The 23,856-nt window shown below is 45.6% G+C and overlaps 2 protein-coding genes across 2 annotated transcripts; both read right to left on the reverse strand.

Annotated features, from left to right (window-relative positions):
- Nucleotides 1-3,319: 3,319 nt before the first annotated feature.
- Nucleotides 3,320-13,453, reverse strand: SF3B6 (splicing factor 3b subunit 6; the record flags this gene model as incomplete). The annotated part of the gene is made up of 4 exons (XM_080711745.1): nucleotides 3,320-3,409; nucleotides 3,593-3,731; nucleotides 8,017-8,135; nucleotides 13,424-13,453. 4 exons carry the CDS (start codon nucleotides 13,451-13,453, stop codon nucleotides 3,320-3,322), a joined length of 378 nt encoding a protein of 125 aa, XP_080567871.1.
- A 651-nt stretch (nucleotides 13,454-14,104) lies between these two features.
- TP53I3 (tumor protein p53 inducible protein 3) lies at nucleotides 14,105-23,617 on the reverse strand (the record flags this gene model as incomplete). The annotated part of the gene is made up of 5 exons (XM_080711699.1): nucleotides 14,105-14,287; nucleotides 15,431-15,627; nucleotides 16,661-16,873; nucleotides 17,615-17,882; nucleotides 23,480-23,617. The coding sequence occupies 5 exons, from the start codon at nucleotides 23,615-23,617 to the stop codon at nucleotides 14,105-14,107; spliced, it is 999 nt and encodes a 332-aa protein (XP_080567825.1).
- Between the last annotated feature and the right edge of the window lie 239 nt (nucleotides 23,618-23,856).

Here is a 23,856-nt window from a genome sequence, read left to right on the forward strand (position 1 = left end):
TCAAAGCTCTTAAAAGATGAAAAAGCCTGTAATTCTGGCTAACTGGGAGGTTGAGACAGGAGGATCTTAAGTTCAAGGCCAGCCTTGGCAACTTAGCAAGACAGTCTTAAAATTAAAAAAAAAGGGGGGGGGGCTAGGGATGTAGTTTAGGTTTTTTTTTTTTTTTTTCTTTTGTGGTACTGGGGATGAAACCCAGGGGCCTTCTACCTCCAGACTACACTCCCAGACCTATTTTATATTTTATTTGGAAGCAGGGTCTCACTAAGTTGCTGAGAGCCTCACTAAGTAGCTGAGGCTGGCTTCTAACCTGTGAGATCCTCCTGTCTCAGCCTCCCAAGCGTGGGGATTACAAGCGTGCGCCACCACGCCCGGCTTTGGGATGTAGTTTAGTGACAGAGTTCCCCTAGATTCAATACTCAGTCCAGAAGCACCAAAAAATAAAACAAAAATAAATCCAGAAATGACGATGCCGTAAACCAGAGTCTGGACGCTGTCTTGTAGTGGCCACAAAAATTGTTAAGCAACAGAGCAATGATAAGACTGCATCCTGTGAGTTGTTTTCTAGCTTCCAATAAGCGAATAGTCACACCCATTCTTAGGAACTCAAAGCCGCTGGGCGTGGTGGCGCACGCTTGTAATCCCAGTATTTGGGAGGCTGAGACACGAGGATCGCAGGTTCAAGGCCAGCCTCAGCTACTTAGTGAGGCCCTTTGCACTCAGTGAGACCCTGCTTCAAAATAAAGAATAAAAAATAGGGCTGGGGGTGTTGCTCAGAGGTAGAATGCCCCCGGGCTCTGTTCCCATTAGCTTTGGCACACCTTTGCACATGTGTCTATGTGGACACAATCATCAACTGCACTCTAAAATGCAGTTTAAAAATTGAGCTTTAGGTGCCTGGTTCACGGGACTGATCACAATTTTAACCTCAGCCTCATGGTACAGTACCAGTGCATAGCAGCTCAGAATTTGTTCAAAGTTTGTATAACTTACAGATTTTCCAAATAATTTCAGAGAAAGTTCAAGCGGGGCATGGTGGCACGCGCTTGTAATCCCAGTACTTGGGGAGGGTGAGACAGGCAGAGCTCAAGTTTGTGGCTATCCTTAGTAACTTAGCAAGACCCTCGGCATTTTGGTGAGCCATTTTTTTAAAAAAGTAAATAAAACAGGCCTGGTCAAATGCCTGTGGGTTCGATCCTCAGTACTACAAAAACAAAAACAAAAAAAACAAAAAAACGTTTAACACTCTAAATTAGTCTAATTTCATTTTCCAAACTAAAAACTTTCAGGAAACCCTTTTTATATTTCTAAATACCTAATCACACTGCCCATTACAAATTTACAAGGAATTCACAAGAAATTAATATCCGTGGTGTCTTTGTCTCTGGCCTGCTTAGAAGTGACTCTTCTACAGTGCTTTCAAAATGCACTCAGACATAATTAAGATGACAATTATTTCATTTTTTCTAATTAAGTTTATTAGAAAGATAGAAATACAGAAAATAGAAATACAGCTCCATACCAGACTGGCATGGAGGGGTGACTCGAAATGAATACACCCCAATTATTTCATTTTCAACAGTGAGTTTTGAAAAGACGGTACAAAAAGCACAAAGTAGCCTATTTTCTGTAATGATAGGTTCCAAAACTTTGACATTTAAAAGTAGATATTTTTTTTTTTTACCATTTAAATTATTTAGTATGAGCTGAGTGTGGTGGCGCACGCTTGTAATCCCAGCATTTGGGAAGCTGAGACCGGAGGATCACAGTTCGCAGACAGCCTCAGCTACTTAGTGAGGCCCTGTGCAACTTAGTGAGACCCTGTTTCAAAATAAAGAACAAAAAAATAGGGTTGGGGGTGTGGCTTGGAGGTTGATGTCATTGGGTTCCATATGCAGACCCGCAAAAAAAACAAAACAAAAAAAACCCCAGAAAAAACGAAACAAGATTTAGTATATGTACTCTTCAAATTGATTTTAGGCTCTAGCTATGCACAAAATAATTAGTCCATGTTTTCCCATTTGGCTCATGCCTGAACCATAAAAAGAAAATTATAGTTATCTCTTTCCAACTTGCTAAGCTATAAAGAATGTGGTAATAATCATATTATGTCTATGTCATGGAAACACATAAGGAGTCTGAAATACTTTATTTATGGCAAAGATATACTGTAAGTTAGGTTCAAAATATATAGATACTTAATAACTAAAAGGAAAGGCTCCATAAATACAATCTTACCTTTGTAACAACAAGCACCAGTCTAAGCAGCTTGTTCTCAGATTTCTAACATGTTTTCATCTGAAAAGCCTTTTGTGCAACAGCCCAGTATGGGGCCAAGGGTACCCATACTGACAAAAGGTATGTGGTTACCTATAAAGCAAGAATTATTCAAATGTACAGGCCTGGATAAAAATGGTTGCTATCGCTGGGTGTGGTGGTACACACCTGTGATCCCAGTACTTGGGAGGCGGGGATAGGAGAATCACAGGTTCTCTGCCAACCTCTGCAATGTAGTGAGGCCCTGTTTAAAAAATAAAATAGGGCTGGAGGTGCAGCTCAGAGGCAGAATGCCCCTGGGTCCAATCCCCAGTAACACACACACACACACACACTGGTTGCTGTTATACCAGCTTTGAGTAGAAGCATCTTACTCACTTAACCAACATGACGAGCTCTGGTTCCCTCCCCAAGTTGTGCCCACGCCCATCTTCACTGGGTTGTTAGAAAGAGCTCATCACTGAGACACTCAAACGAAGGCTCTGTACATTCCTTCGATGGCTAAGCACTGGACTGGACACCGTAGGCATCGATGCTATAAAAGGTCCCTGCTCTCAAGACACTCAGAGTACCCAGACACAAGCACAGTTCTTCAGACGGTTCAATTCTTTTGTTTTTTCTGGGTACCAAACAGGAGGGAAGCCGGGCGTGGTGGCGCACGCTTGTAATCCCAGTGCTTGGGAGGATGAGACAGGAGGATCACGAGTTTGTGGCCAGCCTCAGCCACTTAGTGTGATCTTGCTTCAAAAGTAAAATAGGACGGGGGTGTAGCTCAGGAGTAGAATGACCCTGGGTTCAATCCCCAGTGCTACAAAAAACAAAACCAAATCCCGAGAGAGAAGAGTTCAAGTGAAAACAATGACATTCTTTACAAAAGCCAGAAGTTTATTCACATAATAAATTCTAACATGTATCAAAGTTTCGAGGAAGTCATTCTGAATTTCAAATAAGAAATCACAATATTTAGTATTAATTAAAAAGAAAAAAAAGGGGGGGGCGCTGGCCATTGAGGGCGTTAGTCCACAATGAAGACGCAGGGCCCGCGTCATTTCGGTGGGTCTGTGTTGATGCCGTACTTCTCCTTGAGAAGTTTCAACTGTTCCTCTTTCTTCTTGGTGTCCATCTTCTGAAATGCCTGGAAATATGGCAAGCACCAAAGTCAACCACAGTGACAGGTCCCGATACACAGCTAAACAAATGTCACCAGTAGTAACAGCCAAAACAGACAGAGCCCCACAGCACGCGTTTCCCACGACAGCACCGCTTCACGCTAATTCTCAAACGTGCTCACACACGCTGCGAACGCCGCTGTACTTACCCTGTTGGCATTATAGTACAAAACCACAAGGTATCTGTTACAGACGTTGAATCCTGACAGGTGGTCACACGCATTCTTGGCATCGAAGATGTCTTCGTAGACCACATAGGCTGTTCCTCTAGTCTCAGGTGTATTGCCCCTGCAGAGGTAAATGAATAGAACGGAATTAAAATACACTTTTACAGCCAGGTGTAGTGGTGCGTGCTTGTAATCTCAAAACTAGGGGGACTGAGACAGGAGGATTTCAGGTCAGAGGCCAGCGTCAGCAACTTAGTGAGACCTCACTTCAAAATAAAAAAATAGCTGGGCGTGGTGGCGCATACTTGTAATCCCCGCACTTGGGAGGCTGAGACAGGAGGATCGCACAGGTTTGAAGCCAGCCTCAGCTACTTAGTGAGGCTCTCAGCAACTTAGTGAGGCCCTGTTTCCAAATAAAATATAAAATAGGTCTGGGAGTAGAGCCTGGAGGTAGAAAGCCTCTGGGTTCCACCCCCAGTACCACCAAAAAATAAATAAATAAATAAATAAATAAATAAATAAATAAATAAATAAAACAAAATAAATATTGCCGGGCATGGTGGGGCACACTTGTAATCCTAGCATTTGGGAGGCTGAGACTGGAGGATGGCAGTTCGTGGACAGCCTCAGCTACTTAGTGAGACCCTGTTTCAAAATAAAGAATAAAAAATAGGGCAGGGGGTGTAGCTCAGAAGTAGAATGGCCCTGGGTTCTATTCCCAGATCTGAAAAAAAAAAAAAAGGTCTAGGGGTACACCAAGGAGGTTCAATCCCCAGTAAAACAAAACAAACTAAAAAGAAAACCCCTACATTTACTCAAGTTTTCATAAAAGCTTTCATAACTGAGTAACAGTAATGTCTTCTGTGTGTGTGTATGTGTGCATGTGTGTGTGTGTGTGGTGCTAAGGACTGAACCCAAGAGCATTATTTAGAGGTATACTCCCAACCCTATTTTCTTTTCCCTCCCTCCCTCCTTTACTCCCTCCTTCCCTTCCTTTCTTCCTTTTGTTTCTTTTTTCTGCGGTACGGGGATGGAACCCAGGAGCATTCTATCTCTGAGCTACACCACCAGCCCTATTTTTTATTATTTATTTTGAAACAGGGTCTCATTGAGTTGCAAAGGGCCTCGCTAAGTAGCTGAGGCTGTCTGCAAACTGCGATCCTCCTGTCTCAGCCTCCTAAATGCTGGGGTTACAAGCGTGCGCCACAACACCCAGCTATTCTTTATTTTTTGAAACAGGGTCTAAGTTGCAGAGGGCCTGAGTAGCTGAGGCTGGCATGAACCTGTGATCCTCATGTCTTAGCCTCCCAAGTACTGGGATTACATGCATGTGCCACCACTCCCGATTATATTCTGTTTTGAAACAGAGTCTGAGTAAGTTGCTGAGAGCCTGGTTAAGTTGCTAAGGCTGCCTCAGAACCGGGCTTCTCCTCTCTCAGCCTCCAGAGTAGCAGGATTACAGCAGTGCTCCACCACGCCTGGCTCAGCACCGCCTTGACCTGTAGCTGCCTTCTTTCTTTGGCACTGCTGGAGTTCTAACCTTAGGCATGTTAGGCAAGTTCTCCGTCCTGCACTACATCCCCAGCCCTTTAACTGTCTTTTATTATTTACTTACTATTTTTGGTACGGGGGGTTGGACCCAGGGGGATTCTACCTCTGAGCTATACCCCTAGCACTATTTTTTATTCTTTATTTTGAAACAGGGTCTCACTGAGTTGCAAAGGGCCTAAGTAGTAGCTGAGAGTGTCCTCGAACCGTGATCCTCCTGTCTTAGGCTCCTGAATGCTGGGATTACAAGCATGTTCCACCACGTCTAGCCCCCAGCCCGTTTTATTTTGTCATTTTGAAACAAGGTCTCACTAAGTTTCTGAGACTGGCCTCAGACCTACGATCATCTTGTCTGAGCCTCCTAAATTCTGGGATTATAGATGAGGGCCAGCAATTTCTTTTTCTTTTTTTTTTTTTGCGGGTCTGGGGATGGAACCCAGGGGCATTTGACCTCCGAGCTACATCCCCTGCCCTATTTTTATTCTTTATTTCGAATCCGGGTCTCGCTGAGTTGCAGAGGGCCTCACTAAGTAGCTGAGGCTGTCCGTGAACCTCAGCACCACCACGCCCGGCTCTGTAATTTCTTGCATTAGATGATGTTGTTTTCACTTTTAAGTTTTTACTACTTTTATCTACAGTTTATACTCAGTGTTGTATTAAGGATACTAAAAACATAAGCGTCAAGCAAAGAATGGCCCTGAAACCTTGTCACACTATTCATGTTCATGGTTTCGTTTTTCCAGTACTGAGAGTTGAACCCTGGGGAGTTCCACCTCCAAGCTCTACCCCCAGCCCTATGCTATCTTTTATTTTGGTGTACTAGGATTGAACAGAGACATTCTACCTCTGATCTACAGCCCTACCCCTATTTTACGTGTGTGTGTGTGTGTGTGTGTGTGTGCGCGCGTGGTACTGGGGATGGAATCCGGGGCCATTCTGCCTCTGAGCTACACCCCCTGCCCTATTTTTTATTCTTTATTTTGAAACCGGGTCTCACTGAGTTGCAGAGGGCCTCACTAATTAGCTGAGGCCGTCCGCGAACCGCGATCCTCCTGTCACAGCCTCCCGAATGCTGGGATTACAAGCGTGCGCCACCATGCCAGCGCTATTTTACTTTTGAAACAGGGACTCACTAAATTGCTGAAGCTAGTAAATGACAGATGGGAGAGCAGTCAACCATCATCCTTTATAGCCAAAAAGAGGATGGCTTCCAATATAAAGTTAATAGTATTTATTTATTTATTTATTTATTTATTTATTTATTTATTGCGGGACTGGGCATGGAACCCAGGGGTATTGTACCTTCAAGCTATATCCCCAAACCTCTTTTTTATTCTTTATTTGGAAACAGGGTCTCACTGAGTTGCAAAGGGCCTCACTAAGTAGCTGAGGCTGTCTGCAAACCCAGATCCTCCTATCTCAGCCTCCTAAGTACTGTGATTACAGCGTGTGCCACTACGCCCAGCAGTTTCTTTCATTTTTGCTAGAAAAGTCTTTGTCTTTGTCTAATACAGTACCTTCACCCCCCCTACTTTCATATGCTCTGTTTTTGGGGGGGAGGTAGTGGAGATTAAACGCAGGGGTGTTCTATCCCTGAGCAATACCCTCAGCCCTATTTTATTTTTTATTTGGAAACAGGGTCTAAGTTGCTGAGGCTAGCCTTGAACCAGGTCATGCCCTGCTTCAAAACAAAATGCATTTAAGATAGGCATGTTAGAATGATTGTATTTCATAGATTATCAAACTACAATAGGTTAGTGATTTTGCCCTGTTTCACAAGACTAGCAAATAACTAGTGTTTTGGGCCCAGATCTAACAACCAATCCAGTAAATTTATCATGCTGCCTCCACATTAAGAACAAGAGAGAAGCCGGGCGTGGTGGTGCACGTTTTTAATCCCAGTACTTGGGAGGCTGAGACTGGAAGATCCGGATTCGTGGCCAGCCTCAGCTACTTAGTGAGGCCCTCTCCAACTTAGTGAGACCCTGTTTCAAAAATAAAGAATAAAAAAATTGGGCAGCGGGGTGTAGCTCAGAGGTAAAATGCCCCGTGGTTCCATCCCCAGCAAACACACACACACACACACATACACACACACACACACACACGAGATAGATGCCGGGCATGGTGGCACACACTTGTAATCCCAGCATTTGGGAGGCTGAGACAGGAGGATTGTGGTTCATGGACAGCCTCAGCTACTACTTAGTAAGGCTCTTTGCAACTCAGCAAGACCCTTTTTCAAAATAAAGAATAAAAAATATGGCTGGGGGTATAGCTTGAAGGTAGATGTCCCTGGGTTCCATCCCCAGTACCACAAAAAAAAAAATTCATTAAGAAAGAAATATTATGACTAAGAATAAAAATTGTAAAATCCTTTCAGAGGGACTCTCCTAAGTGGCAGAAGCTATATAGTACTGTGTGGTATAGAGATTCAATCACACACACACACACACACACACACACACACATTTTTTGTGGCACTGGGAATTGAACCCAGAGGCACTACACCTCCAGCTCTATTTTATTTTCATTTTGAAAAAGGGTTTCAATAGGTTACTGGAGTCTCATTACTTGCTGAGGCCGTCCTCGAACCTGTGGTCCTCCTACCTCAGCCTCCCAAGTACTGGGAGTACAGGTATGTGCCATCACACCCGGCTTAGAGATTCAATTCGGAGCCAGAAGATTTATCACTAACACCCCAAGACTAGAAAGGTACTTTTTACTCTTTGGGCCTTGGCAGTCTGACACAGCGTACAGGGCAAGCTTGTTGTGAGCTACCGCTCTGAGAATATTAAATTATTAATTATTAAACCATTTTCTTTAAATGACATTTCAACAGTCTCAGTAAGACTTACACTCTGATTTGACGAATAGGTCCGTATTTCCCAAAAATATCATACATTTCTTCAGCTGTGATTTTGTATGGCAAATTTCTTATATACAAAATCCGATTTACTTCAGGAGGAAGTCGAATCTAAAATGAAAAACATGTATGCCATTAGAATGAGGACAAGAGTGCTACTACAAGAAACCCTCTATGAGATACAATAATAAAAACAAAAAGCTGAGGATGAGAAGTCGAAGCTGATGCTTCTGAAAAATGACATGCTCTTCAGAAGAACAGCAGCGCTGGTTCTTTTTTTTTTTTTTTTTTTTTTTTTGGTGGTACTGGGGTTCCTGGGAGCCCTTCTACCTCTTGGCTACACTCCCAGACCTATTTTTTAAATTTGGAAACAGGGCCTCTTAAGTCAGCGCGGCTGGCTCCGAACCACGATCCTCCTGTCTCTGCCTCCCAATCGCAGGGATGACAAGCGTGCCCACCACGCCCGGCCAGCAGCGCTGGTTCTAAGGAGACCACCAGTCGGCACTTCAAAGGGGCCACTTCAAAAGCCCAGGCTTTGGTCACTACTATTTTACAAGGACTTCCAACTTTCCTGAAAACACCTCCATGCCGTAGACGTGCAGGAGAGAAGTTCCAGCTTGCTCAGCAGTGAAACACCCACTGCGATCCTCCGGTCTTAGGACGTTCTGTCGATGAGCTCTTCTCCTGTCTTTATAGGTTTCCTTCCCCACTGGCTCTTCGATTTCTCATGGGAGCAGCTACCTTTTGCCAGTCCTTCCACAAAAGGCTTGTTTGGACTCTCTTCATTTATTTAACAAATACTAAGCACCTTTTCTATGTTTAGACTAGAAACATAGAAATGTTTCTGTGTTTAGACTAGATATTAGGAATACACAGTTGAAGAAAAAAGATAAGGTTTCTGCCTTCCCTGAACAGACCAGCTCGCTCTCTATTATCCTAGCTAGCTTTTTTTTTCCTCAGTCAAGAATGTACAAAAAGGACGTCTACACTAACTGACTTATTCTTTACTGTGTGGATACTCAGACCTGCTTCCACCCCAGTGCTCTGCTGGAAGTGATTTTACTAAGACCTTTTAATTTCAGTGTTTGAGTCTCTAACTTCTTGAGGCTTCTGATACTTAGGATGAAATCCAGAGGGATTTGACCTCCAACCCTTTTTTTAAAAAGTTCTGAAATAGCAGCTGGGCCGGGTGGTGCATCCTTGTATAATCCTAGTATGTGGAAGGCTGAGACAGGAGGATCGCAGGTTTGAGGACAGCCTCAGCAATTTAGTGAGGCTCTCAGCAACCCAGTGAGATCCTGTTTCCAAATAAATAAAATTAAGTCGGGCATGGTGACTCACGCTTAAAATCCCAGCGTTTGGGAGGCTGAGACAGGAGGATAGCTGTTCGCAGACAGCCTCAGCTACTTACTGAGGCCCTTTGCCATTCAGTGAGACTCTGTTTCAAAATAAACAATAAAAAATAGGACTGGGGGGTGTAGCTTGGAGGTAGAACGTCACTGGGTTCCATCCCCAGTGCCACACACACAAAAAAAGAACAAATAAAATTAGTCTGGGGGTCTAGCTTAGAAGTAGAATGCCTTAGGTTCAATTCCTGGTACCACAAATAAATAAATAAATAAATTAATTAATTAATTTTGAAACAGGGTCTTGCTAGGTTACTGAAAGTCTTATTAAGTTGCTGAGGCTGGTCTCGAACTTGTGATCTTCCTGTCTCAGCATCCCAAGTACTGGGATTATTGGTGTGCATCACCACGCCCAGCTAGGACTAGTCCCTTCTCTTCTGCTTTTTTTTTTTGCGGGTGTGGAGATGGAACCCAGGGGCATTCGAACCTCCGAGCTACACCCCCTGCCCTATTTTTTATTCTCTATTTTGAAAAAGGGTCTCACTAAGTTGCACAGAGCCTCACTAAGTAGCTGAGAGCTGAGGCTATCCGCGAACCACGATCCTCCGATCTCAGCCTCCTGAATGCTGGGATTACAAGCGTGCGCCTGGCTGACCCTTCTCTTCTTGATCTGTTGTGTACTGTCCTTGACGGTGGTGGTGATGGTGATGGTGTGTGTGTGTGTGTGTGTGTGTGTGTGTGTGTGTGTGTGTGTGTTATTCTACCTCAGAGCTACACTCTAGCCCTTTTTTATTTTTGTTTTGAAACAGGATTGGAAAGTATCTCTACACTACTGAGGCTGGTCTTGAACCTTCAATTCTCTTGTCTCAGCCTCCTGAGTACTGGGATTAAAGATGTGTGTCACCATGCCCGCCTTCCTTTGACTGTGTGTGTGTGTGTGTGTGTGTGTGTGTGTGTGTGTGTGTGTGTGTTACTAGGGATGGAACCAGGGGCATTCTACCTCTGAGCTACATCCCCAACCTATTTTTTTTAATTCTTTTTTTTTTTTTTTTTTTGTGGTGGTGGTACTGGGGTTCCTGGAAGCCCTTCTACCTCCGGGCTACACTCCCAGACCTACTTTTACATTTTTATTTGGAAACAGGGTCTCCTAAGCCAGCGTGCGCAGCTGGCTTTGAACCTGCGCGATCCTCCTGTCTCTGCCTCCCACGCGCGGGGATTACAAGTGTGCACCACCATGCCCGGCAATTCTTTATTTTTGAAACAGGGTCTCACTGAGGTGCAAATGGCCTCACTAAGTAGCTGAGGCTGGCCACTAACCCAGATCCTCCTGTCTCAGCCTCCCTTTAACTCTTTACACTCTCTGTGGTCTGTGGTGATGACTCTCAAATCTGTACCTCTCATCCTGATCTCACTTTTGTGCTCCTTGTTAACATCAATTACTAGACACAAATTGACTCAATAATTACTTATTAAACTGACAACCACTTTTGGCATTTAGTATTATATTATTAAAAGAATAAGAGACATATACCTGCCCTAAAACTAGTAGTGGTAATGAACTGATGAACAGCAAATGAATAATTACAATAAATATTAGATTTCAAAATTATGGGTTAAGTTTGTTATTATTATTATTATTATTATTATTATTATTATTATTATTATTATTATTATTTTGGTGGTACTGGGGTTCCTGGAAGCCCTTCTACCTCCGGGCTATACTCCCAGACCTACTTTTACACTTTTATTTGGAAACAGGGTCTCCTAAGCCAGCGCGCGCGGCTGGCTTCAATCCTGCGCGATCCTCCTGTCTCTGCCTCCCAAGCGCGGGGATTACAAGCGTGCGCCACCATGCCCGGCTAAGTTTATTTATTGATTGATTGATTTAGTGGTACTGGGGGGTAGAACCCAGGGGCTTTCTACCTCCGGGCTACACCCCCAGCCCTATTTTTTATAATTTACTTGGAAACAGGCTCTAAGTTGCTGAGAGCCTCACTGAGTAGCTGAGGCTGGCTTTGAACCTGTGCGATCCTCGTGTCTCAGCCTCCCAAGCGCGGGGATTACAAGCGTGCGCCACCACGCCCGGCTGGGTTAAGTTGAAATGAGTAACATCACTGGACAATCATGTTCTTCTCTAGTAAAGCTGCATTCTTACTCAGGAAAACACTGTCACACTTCTCTTCTCACACCTTACCACCATCATTTCTTCTAACATCTGAATTAGGCTGTACGCTCTGCCCTACCCATCCTAGATGACCCTGGCTTTTACTTCCTGGAGAAGGTAGATCAGGAACAAGTGGTAAGTACTTCGTAGTCCTACGACTGATCCTACCAAATGACATTCATGTACGAATAAAGCCCATTTTCCTTCTAATACTATACCAACCCTTCATATACTCAAAACCTTTACTTCTGAACTTAACCTGTCTTTCTTCCATACCATGTTTTTCCCACTCTACTGGAACAATCTCACTGGCATTCAAAAAATACATTTTTAGCCAAGCATTGTGGTGCACACTTAAAATACTAGCACTTGGGAGGCCGAGACAGAAGGATCACAGGTTCAAAGCCAGCCTCAGCTACTTAGTGAGGCCATAATTTAGAACATGTTCCAAAATAAAGAATTAAAAAAAATAGGGCTGAGGGTGTAGCTCAGCTCCCTGGGTTCACTCCCTAGTACCGCAAAAACAAAAAACATTATTTTTAATCATAGATTTTTTTTTTTTTTTTTTAAGCCAACAATCGAGCTGGGTGTGGTGGCGCAGGCTTGTAATCCCAGCGCTTGGGAGGCTCAGACAGGAGGATCGCACAGGTTCAAAGCCAGCCTCGGCTACTGAGAGAGGCTCTCGGCAACTTAGTGAGACCCTGTTTCCAAATAAAGTATAAAATAAGTCTGGGAGTAGAGCCCAGAGGTAGAAAAGCCCCTGGGTTCCGCCCTCAGGAAAAAAAAAAAAAAACCCACAAAAAGGCAATAATCATTCAATTTCTCTCTTCCTTATTTATATGAGACTCATGGAAAGACCTTACTGTCTTCATTTTCTCAGCATATATAATCTTTTCACCTTCCACAGCCTTAGTAAACTTTTTTTCTTTTTGGTTCTGGGGATTGAACCTAGGGGCATTTTACTTCTGAGTTACACCCTTAATCCTATTATCACTATTATTATTATTTGGTGGTACTGGGGATGGAACCCTTCTACCTCCTGGCTACACTCCCAAGACCTATTTTATATTTTATTTGGAAACAGGGTCTCTTAAGCCAGTGAGGCTGCTTCGAACCTGCGCGATCTTGTCTCCATCTCCCAAGTTGGGGATTACAAGCGTGTGCCACCACGCCGGGCAATCCTATTTTATTGTGAAACAAGGTCTCACTGAGTTCCTGAGGCTGTGCTCCAACCTGTAATCCTCCTGTCTTGGGCTCTCATGTACTGGGATTACAGGCCTGAGCCATCACACCGGTTATCACCTTAGGATACTTCTAAGGTTTTTACAGTTGTCTACTCTCTTGAGATTTTACTTCTAAAAGGTTTCCATAACACTCTACTCTCACACTAGGATGTAAGCTGAGGAAATTTATTCACTACTGTTTCCCTAGTACCTAGGACTAGTATACGTCACATAGTAAGTATTAAATAAACATAACTGATCAATTGCTTCCCATCCTGAAGCCAGGTACACAGCAGATGTTCAAAAATGTTGGGTTAATATATTAATAAAGGATCCCCGAAGCTCCATGATGTGAGACCCCCACGTCTAGCTGCCAGTGACCCATAAAGTTACTGAGGGCTCGTCGGTGTTATCCACTTTTAGGCCGAGGAGAAGATCCTAGGTGCGGGTCCACACCAGAGGCTGCAGAGCTAACCACTCTCACTGACACTATGATACAGAGGAACTGTCCAAGGGCGCGGGGCGGAGACGCCGAGGAGGGGGCCTGGATACAAGCCCCTCTGATGGGACAGGACATCTGAGCTTCCCGGTCCGGAGGACAGAGGACAAGAACGCTCTGATCCACGCCACTGAGCCAAGCGGCGAAGAGGGAGGCCGGGTACTCACGTTCGCCCTCTTGGCCGCTTGCATCGCCATCTTGACAGGCTGACGAGGTTACCGCAGCAGACACTAGAATTCCTCCGGACACCTCCGAGCCGCTCGCCTTCTGGCTCAACACCGCGTCTGAAGCAGGAGACCAACACCTAAGCTTCGCCGGAAGCTGTTTCAGCACCGCCGGAAGAGCCCGGTCTCTCGTAGAGACGTACCGACGTAGTACCCCACACCTTGAATCGCTTCCGGAACCAACGTAGCCTGAGATCAACGTCAGGCCGGAAGGTGATAAGGCGAGCACCGAGACGCTTCCGGGTTCTGGGACGGAAGGGGCGGGGCGCACGAGCTAAAGAGGGCGGTGTTCCGGCCGGGGCGTGCCGGAGCAGAGGGAGGGGCGGGTCTAAGGAGGAAGAGGGCGGGGCGGGGCTGAGGTGAAGCGGGAGGGGCGGAGCTTACGGCCCGAGCCTCACGGGTGGGCGGGGCCCGCTCGCTGCGCGCCTAGGGGAGTCTATGGGGGTTCGGACCGTGTGCGTAGTCGCTGAGCTATAACTACCCGGCGCCAACTTTCGAATCCATTCTTTATTTCTTTGGCCAGTTTTACAAGGATCCACTGACAAGGACGACTTGAGAGTCGAGCCCTCTCCAAGCTTCGCTGGGGAAGCCAGGGGTGGCCGTGCCCGGTGTGCCCCCTCCTCGTCACTGGGGCAGCTCCAGGACGATTTTGCCCACGTTCCTGTTAGCTTCCATGTACTCATGGGCTGCTTGGATCTCAGTCGCTGGATAGACTCTGTCCACCACGGGCAGTAGACGTTGAGGACCCTCCGTGGAGAAGTGGGGCAGAATTTGCTCCGAGAAAGCTTTCACCAGCTTTTGCTTATACTAAGATAAAGAAACAAACCATCAGCTTGGATGGAGGTTTTGCTCTGCCACTGTCCATCCTGCCGTCTCCGACGCTGTACACATGTGTAAAAGCGCACACACACAACCCTTCCCTTCTGAGCATCTAAGTGTGTAACCTCTGCTCTGTACCAACTAAAGCTGAGTAAAATACTAGTGTCACTGACAGGCTAAGGCCTATTGAAAATAACGGTGCGCTGGACATAGTGGCTCCCGCCTGTAATCCTAGTATTTGGGAGGCTGAGCCAGGAGGAGCGAAGATTTGAGGAAAGCCCCAGCAATCTAGTGAGGCCCTCAGTAACTTAAAGACCCAGCTTCAAAATTTAAAGGGGTGGGGTGTAGCCCCCCCCCCTTTAACCTCCCAGCTACAACCCACTTAAATTTTTGTTTTGGAACAGGGTCTGAGGTTCTCACTAAATTACTATGACTGGTCTCAAACCTGAAATCTTTCTGTCTCAGCCTGCCAAGTACTGGGATTGCCGGCACGTGCCACCACATCCACCTGGTCGAAGTTTACTTACTTATCTAATAGCACACTGAGAAAAGTTCTGCCTTGGAAAACGAAGCCAACAGTTAATAGCAAAATAATTCCAAAGCTATTAGGAGACTTCCTAATGTGGTTAGTGCTTTTTTTTTTTTTTTTTGGTTCGGTCTGTTAGAAAGTTATACATATGAAGTATTAGCTCTGCCCTAGCCAAGATATGGAGGCTTCTGTTGACCTAGCTGAATGAGTTCTCTGAAATAGGTTAGCTAATTATCCACAGGTGGCAAATTTCTTTGTAGGCTGCCCATTCCGAGATGTGACAGCTCTTCCTTTCGGGTGTAATTTAAATGAAGCTGACTTTTCTGAGTAATAGTTAAATCCCACTATTTATTTATTTATTTATTTGGTGGTACTGGAGGTGGAACCCAGAGTAGAGTCCTACTTCCGGACTATACTCCCAGATCTATTTTATATTTTATTTGGAAACAGGCTCTTACTAAGTTGCGGAGAGCCTCACTAAAGTAGCCGAGGCTGGCTTCGACCCTTGTGATCCTCCTGTCTCAGCCTCCCAAGCGCAGGGATTACAAGCGTGCGCCACCACGCCGGGCACAAATCCCATTTTCTCTTCATTCACCCCTTACCTTTTTGTCCCTAGATCTCAGCAGACTAGTGATCAGACTTCCTCGCTTAAGAAGCAGCTTCGAAAGCAAGGGCCCACTGACATCCACTCCCCCCATCAGACCGAAGAGAATCCAGCGGCCATCAAGAGCCAGGCAGTTGACATTCTTCTCCCAGTAGGATGCACCTACGCAGTCTAGAATAAGGTTAACTCCAGCACCTTCAATAAGAAACACAGACCTGTGATGCTAGGCAGACACGGAAAGCTTGATGCAAAATAACATTCCAAGGTCTATTTGTTGATATAGGGGTAAAAATAAACCCACGTGCAAGTGGTAAGTCTATAGGCTGGAACTAGGAGTTGGTCAAGAAACATGGTTGTAAGTGGAGTTTAGGTAATGGACCACTATAGCAGTGTGTGACGTAGCTCATCCTTTAGACCCCCAGCGGGAGGGTAAGAGGGCAATACCATGACCCGGTATCTCCGCTCGCCCCCATAATAAGTCTGACTTATTATGTCACTTACTGTTGTCAGAATCATAGGCTCACTAACTTTGCTTTCATCTCTCCTTCTCTATTCATATGAAAAATGGAAAGAGATAAGCCCCAAATATCTACATTTGGCTTCGGAATACAGAGCTACACACATCTAGGATCCCATTTAGGGAGCCCCCACCCCAACCTCCTAGGACCAGTTCCAAAGTGGCCTCTGCCTCAGGCTTCCTGTTAATTGACTGAGGAGTGACTGGTTGGGTTGCCAACTCTGTGCCATTATCCGGATTCTAAAGCGTGCATGAATTATACCATCACTTAAAAGAATGCACATGGAAGCCATCTTAGACCTAAATACTGACCACATAGTGGTCCAGCAGCAGAATCTTAGAATCTAGCTGGTGCAGCTGTAGTGCATTCAGCAGAGCCAAGACTACCCCAGAGGACTGGGAACCTTGGGACCGGTAAGAATTTTTATTTAATCATCTTCTAAATTCCCACTGAGCTGCAGAAGCAGTTCTTTACCTTTGGTTAAAAAAAAATTTTTTTTTTTTTTTGCAATATTAGGGATGGAACCTAGAGGTATTCTACCTCCGAGCTATATTCCCAGCCCGATATTTTTATTCTTTATTTTGAAACAGGGTCTCACTGAGTTGCAAAGGGCCTCAGTAAGTAGCTGAGGCTGATCGCAAACCTGGATCCTCCTGTTTCAGCCTCCCGAATGCTGGGATTGCAAGCGTGCGCCGCCACGCCCGGCTAACCTTTGGTGAATTTCAGTGTGGCTTCCGAAAAATCTTCTTCTTTGTAATTGAATCCAGCAGCTGCTCCGAGCTTTTTCGCCATTTGGAGCTTGTGCTGGGAACCAGCTGTGACCAGAGGAAGAGCGCCAGCCATCCGGGTGAGCTGGATGGCAGCTGTGCCCACAGAACTTGATCCTGCATGGATTAGCACAGAGTCTCCAGCCTGAACTTTTCCTGAGACAGAAAGCACAGAAACCGTCTGTCCATTTTCAATTTCTTTCTTTTTCTTTTTCTTTTCTTTTTCTTTTTTTTTGTGGTACTGGGGGTGGAACCCAGAGGCTTTCTACTTCCGGGCTATGCTCCCAGACCTATTTTATATTTTATTTGGAAACAGGGTCTCACTAAGTTGTTTTTTTTTTTTTTTTTAGACACTGGGGATGGAGCGCCCAGGGGCATTCTGCCTCTGAGCTACACCCCAGCCCTATTTTTTATTCTTTATATTGAAACAGGGTCTCACTGAGTTGCAAAGGTCCTCACTAAGTAGCCGAGGCTTCTTAGTGAGCTGCGATCCTCCTGTCTCCGCCCCCGGAATGCTGGGATAACAAGTGTGCGCCACCACACGCAGCTCCACAACTTATTAAGACCCTGTTTTAAAATAAAAAATAAAAAGGGTGTAGCTCTAAGGTAGAACCTCACCACAACCACCACCTGAGTTTAATCCCCAGTAACTAACACACACGCACACATGCACGCACGCACGCACTCATGCACGCATGCACAGGCCCTTTATCTGCTAACCATGATTCTCAGCCTCCACATCAAGCGACTCTAATATGGTTTGAGGACCTGAAGTCACTAGCATTACTGTGGGGTAGAGCATGGGGCTGGGTGCCCTGGAGGACTGCCGGCGTGTGAGGAGGCTGGTTCCTGCGGATCAGGGCCTCGCTGTATGGGGTGAGCAGGGGGCCTCCTTACCCACGAGGTGTAACAGCTGGAAAGCAGTGAGCCAGGCCTCGGGGATGGCCGCAGCTTGCTGCAGGGTCAGTCCCTCGGGGATGCACATCAGGAGCTCTTCAGGGACAGTGACATATTGAGCCTGGCCCCCACCGGACAGCAGAGCCATGGCCGAGTCCCCAATCTTCCAGTGGCCCCGGCAGCCAGGCCCCAGCTCTGACACATGTCCCGATGCTTCCAGTCCCAATATGCTGCTGGCTCCCGGGGGTGGGGGATACAGGCCCTGTCTCTGCAGAGAGACGGACATACAGGTAAGTGGGTCTGACGAGAGGGGTCGGGTGTCAGCCCTCCTTGTTGGGAGGAGAAGGTGGCTGCTTGGAGTTTACTTTTTGTCTTCTAGGAAGTCGAATGATATCCAGATAAATAATTTCTCGAACACCTACTCCATCTTTTCAGAGATGGTTACTTAGCCGGGCGTGGTGGCACACATTTGTAATCCCAGTACTTGGGAGGCTGAGACAGGAGGATCGCACAGTTTCAAAGCCAGCCTCAGCTACTTAGTGAGACCCTGTTTCCAAATAAAATATAAAATAGGTCTGGGAGTGTAGCCGGGCATGGGGGCGCATGCTTGTAATCCCCCCCGCTTGGGAGGTGGAGACAGGAGGATCACACAGGTTCGAAAGCCAGCCCCGCTGGCTTAAGAGAGCCTGTTTCCGACTTCCGGGAAGATGGCGACCGAGAAAAGCGGGGCTTAAGAGCCCTGCTAACAACCAATTTCCATTACCACAAAACCAGCGCCTTTCATAGCCAGAAAACACCATCACCAGAAAAACAAAAAAACCACCAGGCTCCAGAGAGAAAGCTGACTGAGAACAGAGCTCAGGGCCACAGAGGAGACACACGCGCCCGAGGACGCGGCAGCAGCGCCATACTGCCGGCGGCAGCGGCGAACTCATCGGACGGCTACAGCAAGCCGAGGTGAGCCGCTGCGGAACAGCCAGGCGGGATCTTTCGGCGCAGAGAGCATTTAAAGCTCCCAGTGGCTGAGCTCAGCACACGCTGCAGGGATTCAGAGTGGAAATAAAAACCAGAGAAGAAAAAATACGCCAGCCTCATGGCCGAGGGCGTGGCCGCGGCGCCATATTGCCACCGGCGGCGGCAGCAGCAGTGAATTCGCCGAATCCAGCACAGCTACATCTGCGTACTCAAGAACAGTGAGTCAAATTGTGGGCCACAGAGGAGAAATCCCAGTACTGTACCTCACTGAGGTACTCACTGTACCCAGTGAGGGAGTGGTGGTGGCAGAGATACCACACCATAGGAGAACGTGCAACCTGGCACCCCCCATAGTTTAAAGCAGCCTCTATTGACTCCCTGGGTCAGAGACTCTGTGATAAAACCCAGTAAAGGAGTAGTGAGGTCTGAGATACTACTGACTCGAGATCCAGAACACCTTAAGTGAAGTTATAGTGACCCAAGGGAAGAACCCAGAGAAGGCACAAACATCCGAAATCATGGGAAAGAGGAATAATACTGGAGCAATGAATGCCGCCCACAACCCCACAACATCAGAACCTGATAAAACAGAAAATCAGAGATTTCTAGAAGATCAAATCAGGAAAATAACTGTAGAAATAATAGAGGTGCTTCGAAAAGAACTCAGAGAGAGCCAAAAAGAGATAAAGGATGCAATTAATGAAGTAAAGGCCTCAATTCAAAGCACAAACAACCGATTAGACCACATGGAGAACAGAATCTCGCTCTTAGAAGATGAGCAATCCAAAAATGAACGCATGGTTTCTAATCTCGGAAAAAATATCCGACAGCAGGAATCTGACATTGAAGAAATATGGGCCCATCTTAAGAGAGCTAACCTAAGAATAATTGGAATAGAGGAGGGAAAAGAAAGTGATACCAAAGGGATCAACAATCTCTTCAAGGAAGTAATAGCAGAAAATTTTCCAAACGTAAAGCAAGAGGTTGATACACAGGTCCAGGAAACTTATAGAACTCCCTTTAGACAGGATCGGAGAAGAGGATCCCCACGCCACATAATTGTCAAAATGACCAATGTGGAAGCCAAGCAGAGAATCTTAAAGGCAACAAAAACAAAGGGCCAAGTGACATTCAGAGGCAAACCAATTAGAATCACTCCAGACTTCCCAAACCAAGTCATGAGAGCCAGAAGGGCTTGGAGTAACATATTCCAAACTCTGAAAGAAAACAACTTCCAGCCAAAAATTTCCTATCCAGCAAAACTTTCTATCAAATTAGATGGAGAAATAAGAAGCTTCCATGAAAAACAGAAACTGAAGGAATTTATGTCTTCAAAACCAGCGCTAGAGAAAATACTCAAAGAGATTAACTACAAAGAAGAAATAGGTAACACTCACCAGAACCAGAGAAACAAGATTTTCCATCCAACAGACAACTAAGATTGGTTATCTGTGGAGATTCATTATTTATGTTAGTCTTTTACCTATCTCTAAATTGTATTGTTTGCCTTTATTGTTGTTAATTTTTAGGATTTCTAGTTAGAATATTAATATACCTTCAGATATAGCATTTGGAAATATTTTATCCAATTCTATTAGTAACTTTTAACTCTGTTTACATTGTCTTTGGATATACAATATTTTTTTTTATTTTTTAGGGAGTTTGTATATTCTTCTGTTTCCTGTGCCATTGAAATCATATCCAAGAAATCACTGCCAATTTCAATGTTGTGAGGTTTTATGACCCAGATTTTCTCCTAAAAGTTTATAGTCTTAAGATTTATATTTAGGTCTTTTATCTATTTTGAGTTAATACTTGTATATGGGATTAGGTAAGGGTCCAATTTTATTCTTTTCCATGTAATTATTATTTTTCAACAATATTTAGTTAAAAGATTATTATTTCCACCACCAAATGTTCGTGGAAACCTTGTCAAAAATAACTTGACAATATAGGGAAGAATTTAGCTCTAGGCTTGTATTTAACTCCAATGGTTTATATATCTGCCTTTAGAACAGTACTACACTGTTTCAATTATTGTAGCTTTATATGGTTTGAAATCAGAAAATATATATCTGCTAGCTTTGTTCTTTTTCAAGATCGTTTTGGGTATCTAGAATTCATATTCCATATTAGGATAGATTTTTTTCTGAAAAATGAATATATAAATATATGATAGTTTCACCAAAAAAACAGAAAAAAATATTCTCTGGTAAGAAAGAAAGCAAAAAGAAATATTGAAATGTTATCTTTAAATCATCAAAAGCTTGGCATCAGACAAATGAAACTGTTATGTGAGATTATCATTTTTAATTTTGGATAAATTGCTATAATACTAGATGTCAACCACTAAGCCAAGCATGGGAAGGAGGAATGGGGAGGGAATGGGGTGGGGATCGGGTGGGGGCTGACTGGGCGATGTGTGCATGTATGTCTACAAAAGTTTGTATCCCACTATGATGTATGAATACAGTGCACCAATAAAATAAAAAAAATAAATTTAAAAAAAAAAAAAAAAAAAAAAAAAAGAGAGCCTGTTTCCAAATATAAAAAAGTATAAAATAGGTCTGGGAGTGTAGCCCGGAGGTAGAAGGGCTTCCAAGAACCCCAGTACCACCAATAAATAAATAAATAAATAAATAAATAAATAAATAAAAAAAAATAGGTTTGGGAGTGTAACCCAGGGGTAGAAGGCCCCTGGGTTTCATCCCCAGTACCCCCCCCCCAAAAAAAAGCCTATCCAGGAAGTCTCCCCAGCCACTCTCAGTCCAGCGGTCATTGCTGGAGTCGGTGAGGAGTGGGGGGTATAGCTTGATGAGGTAGGAGACCCTGAGAGGGTCAGCTGGCAGGGGGCTTTCTGCCCTCTCTATTCAGTTTATCCTGTTCTTCTTCTCCTTCTCCTTCTTCTTCTTTCAGTACTGGGGGTGGAACCCCAGGGTTTTTCTATCTATGAGCTATACTCCCAGACCTATTTTATACTTTATTTGGAAACAGGGTCTCACTAAGTTGCTGAGAGCCTCACTAAGTAGCTGAGGCTGGCTTCAAACCTGTGCATTCCTCCTGTCTCAGCCTCCCAAGTGTGGGGATTACAAGTGTGCGCCACCACGCCCGGCTTCTTTTTTTTTCTTTTTAATCTTTTAGTACTGGGGGTTGAACCCAGGAGCATTCCGCCTCCAAGCTACAGCCCAGCCCTTTTTATTTATTTATTTTATCTTGAAACAGGGCCTCACTAAGTTGCTGAAGCTGGCCTCAAAGCTTCGATCCTCCTGTCTCAGCCTCCCAAGTAGTGAGATTACGGGTGTGTGCTACCACACCTGGCCAGTGGGGGCTTTTCCCTCGAGACAACGTCAGTAGGGAGTGCTGCGCCAACCAGCTCTCTGGTTCCCTCCTATCTGTGCAGAGGGGAGGCAGGAAACTGGGCCCAGCTGTGGCACAGGAACTCAGTCTGCAGCCTGCAAGGCACTGAGCTCATAGCCATTAACCTGGGACCTGAAACGGAACAGGGTCCAAATGAAAGAACCTGTGTCCCTCTGCAGTCACACTGGCTTGAGGGCTCTTTTTCCTGTGCACAAACAAATTTCCTACTTCCCAAGCTGTCTGGACTTTGGAGCCATATGTATCTGGGTTCAAATTCTGTCTCGGCTATTTATTCTGTCATACAATAAATAATCACGTGCTTATGAGATGTCAGGCCCTGTACTAGGCCAGGCAGATGGCTTCTCTGTTGGCAGTAACAGCCGAGTGGGGAAGCCAGACTTTGAAGAAGAATAAATATGTAAATATAGAAACTGGAGCAAGGTCTATGAATAGTAATACCAGGACACTATGAGCCAGGTGTGGTGGTGCACACTTGTAATCCCAGTACTTGGGAGGCTGAGACTGCAGGATCAGAGGTTTGAGGCCAGCCTCAGCTACTTAGTGAGGCCCTCTATAACTCAGTGAGATCCTGTTTCAAAATAAAGAATAAAAAACAGGGCTGGGGGTGTAGTTCGGAGATAGAATGCCCCTGGGTTCAATCCCTAGTACTGCAAAATAATAATAATAATAATAATAATAATAATAATAATAATAATAACAACAACAACAACAATAGTAATAACAACAACAATAACAACAACAACAATACCAGGCCAATATGAAAGAAGGAGCCGTGGTCCCTAGTGTTGGGAAAGAGAGCAGCCATCAGGAAGGCTGGGAGGCAGCAGTCGTGTGAAGCTGGCTGAGGGAGGGGAGGTGCCTGGGCCAGCTAGGTGGAGGAGGTGTCACCAGTCAAAGCACAGGTCCTGCAGGGACAGGCAGTTTGTATATTATCCCAAGAGCTCCCTCAGCTGCCATGTGGGGAATGGACTGCAGAGGGCGCTGAAAGCATGGGGGTAAAACGACTTTGGCAGGAACATGGGTGCCATCCCGAGGAGCAGGCCGCCCAGTAGCTCGGGTTGAGATGGCCGGTGGGGGTGTCATCAAAGGTCCACGCTGGCCCACGGGATGGGGAGTAGAGGGAGAGAATGGGCGATTCCCGGGTCTCTGGCTGAAGCTGCTTTGCTCGCTTTGCTCGAAACAGAGACAAAAATACCGTCCCCCTGTAAGTTTGAGAGGGTTAAACAATCTGTCTAGCACAGGGCGGGGTAACACCTTGGGCACTCAATGAACCGGTTTCTTTCCTGGCTGAGGGCTGAGCAGACACTCCCAGCCTGCACCTAGAGCGGGGATATGCGGGCGTGTCCAGGGCCAGCTCAGAGAGGCCTCACCGGGGAGCTGGAAGCCCTCTCCTGAGTCTGAGCTAGCCGGAGCACCCAGCTCCAGCGCTGGAAGCCAGTTCCTGGTTCTAGTAGCTCTGCCAGGGGCAGGATCTCCCCGCCCCCCTCCCCAAAAGCCCCTAGTGACCGGTACCTGGAGTAAGTCGCCCCGGTTCAGGGCGCTGGCAGCCACCTTCAGAAGGACTTCACCCTCCCCTGGGGTTGGACGGGCCACCTCCTTTAGGTGGAGGTTTTCTGGTCCCCCTGGCTTGTCAAAGTGCACAGCTAACATTCTGTCTGTGGACACAGGAGTAGAGGGCCAGAGGAAAGTCATGAGCCTGGGGCAGCTGGGAAAGAAACCCTTTCTTCACTTGGGGACACCATGGCTCCCCCAGGGAGCCCCAGGACATCATCTTGCTGCAGCCCCTCCCCGCCTCGCTGCATAAATTCCCAGTGCCTGCTCTTGCATGAAGAGGGAGGAGGACACTGAGCTTTGAAACGAAAGAAATCCTGACTCAAGTCGTTAGCTGG

The sequence above is a fragment of the Muscardinus avellanarius genome, assembly GCF_963383645.1.
Source record: "Muscardinus avellanarius genome assembly, chromosome: 15".
NCBI classification, from domain to species: domain Eukaryota; kingdom Metazoa; phylum Chordata; class Mammalia; order Rodentia; family Gliridae; genus Muscardinus; species Muscardinus avellanarius.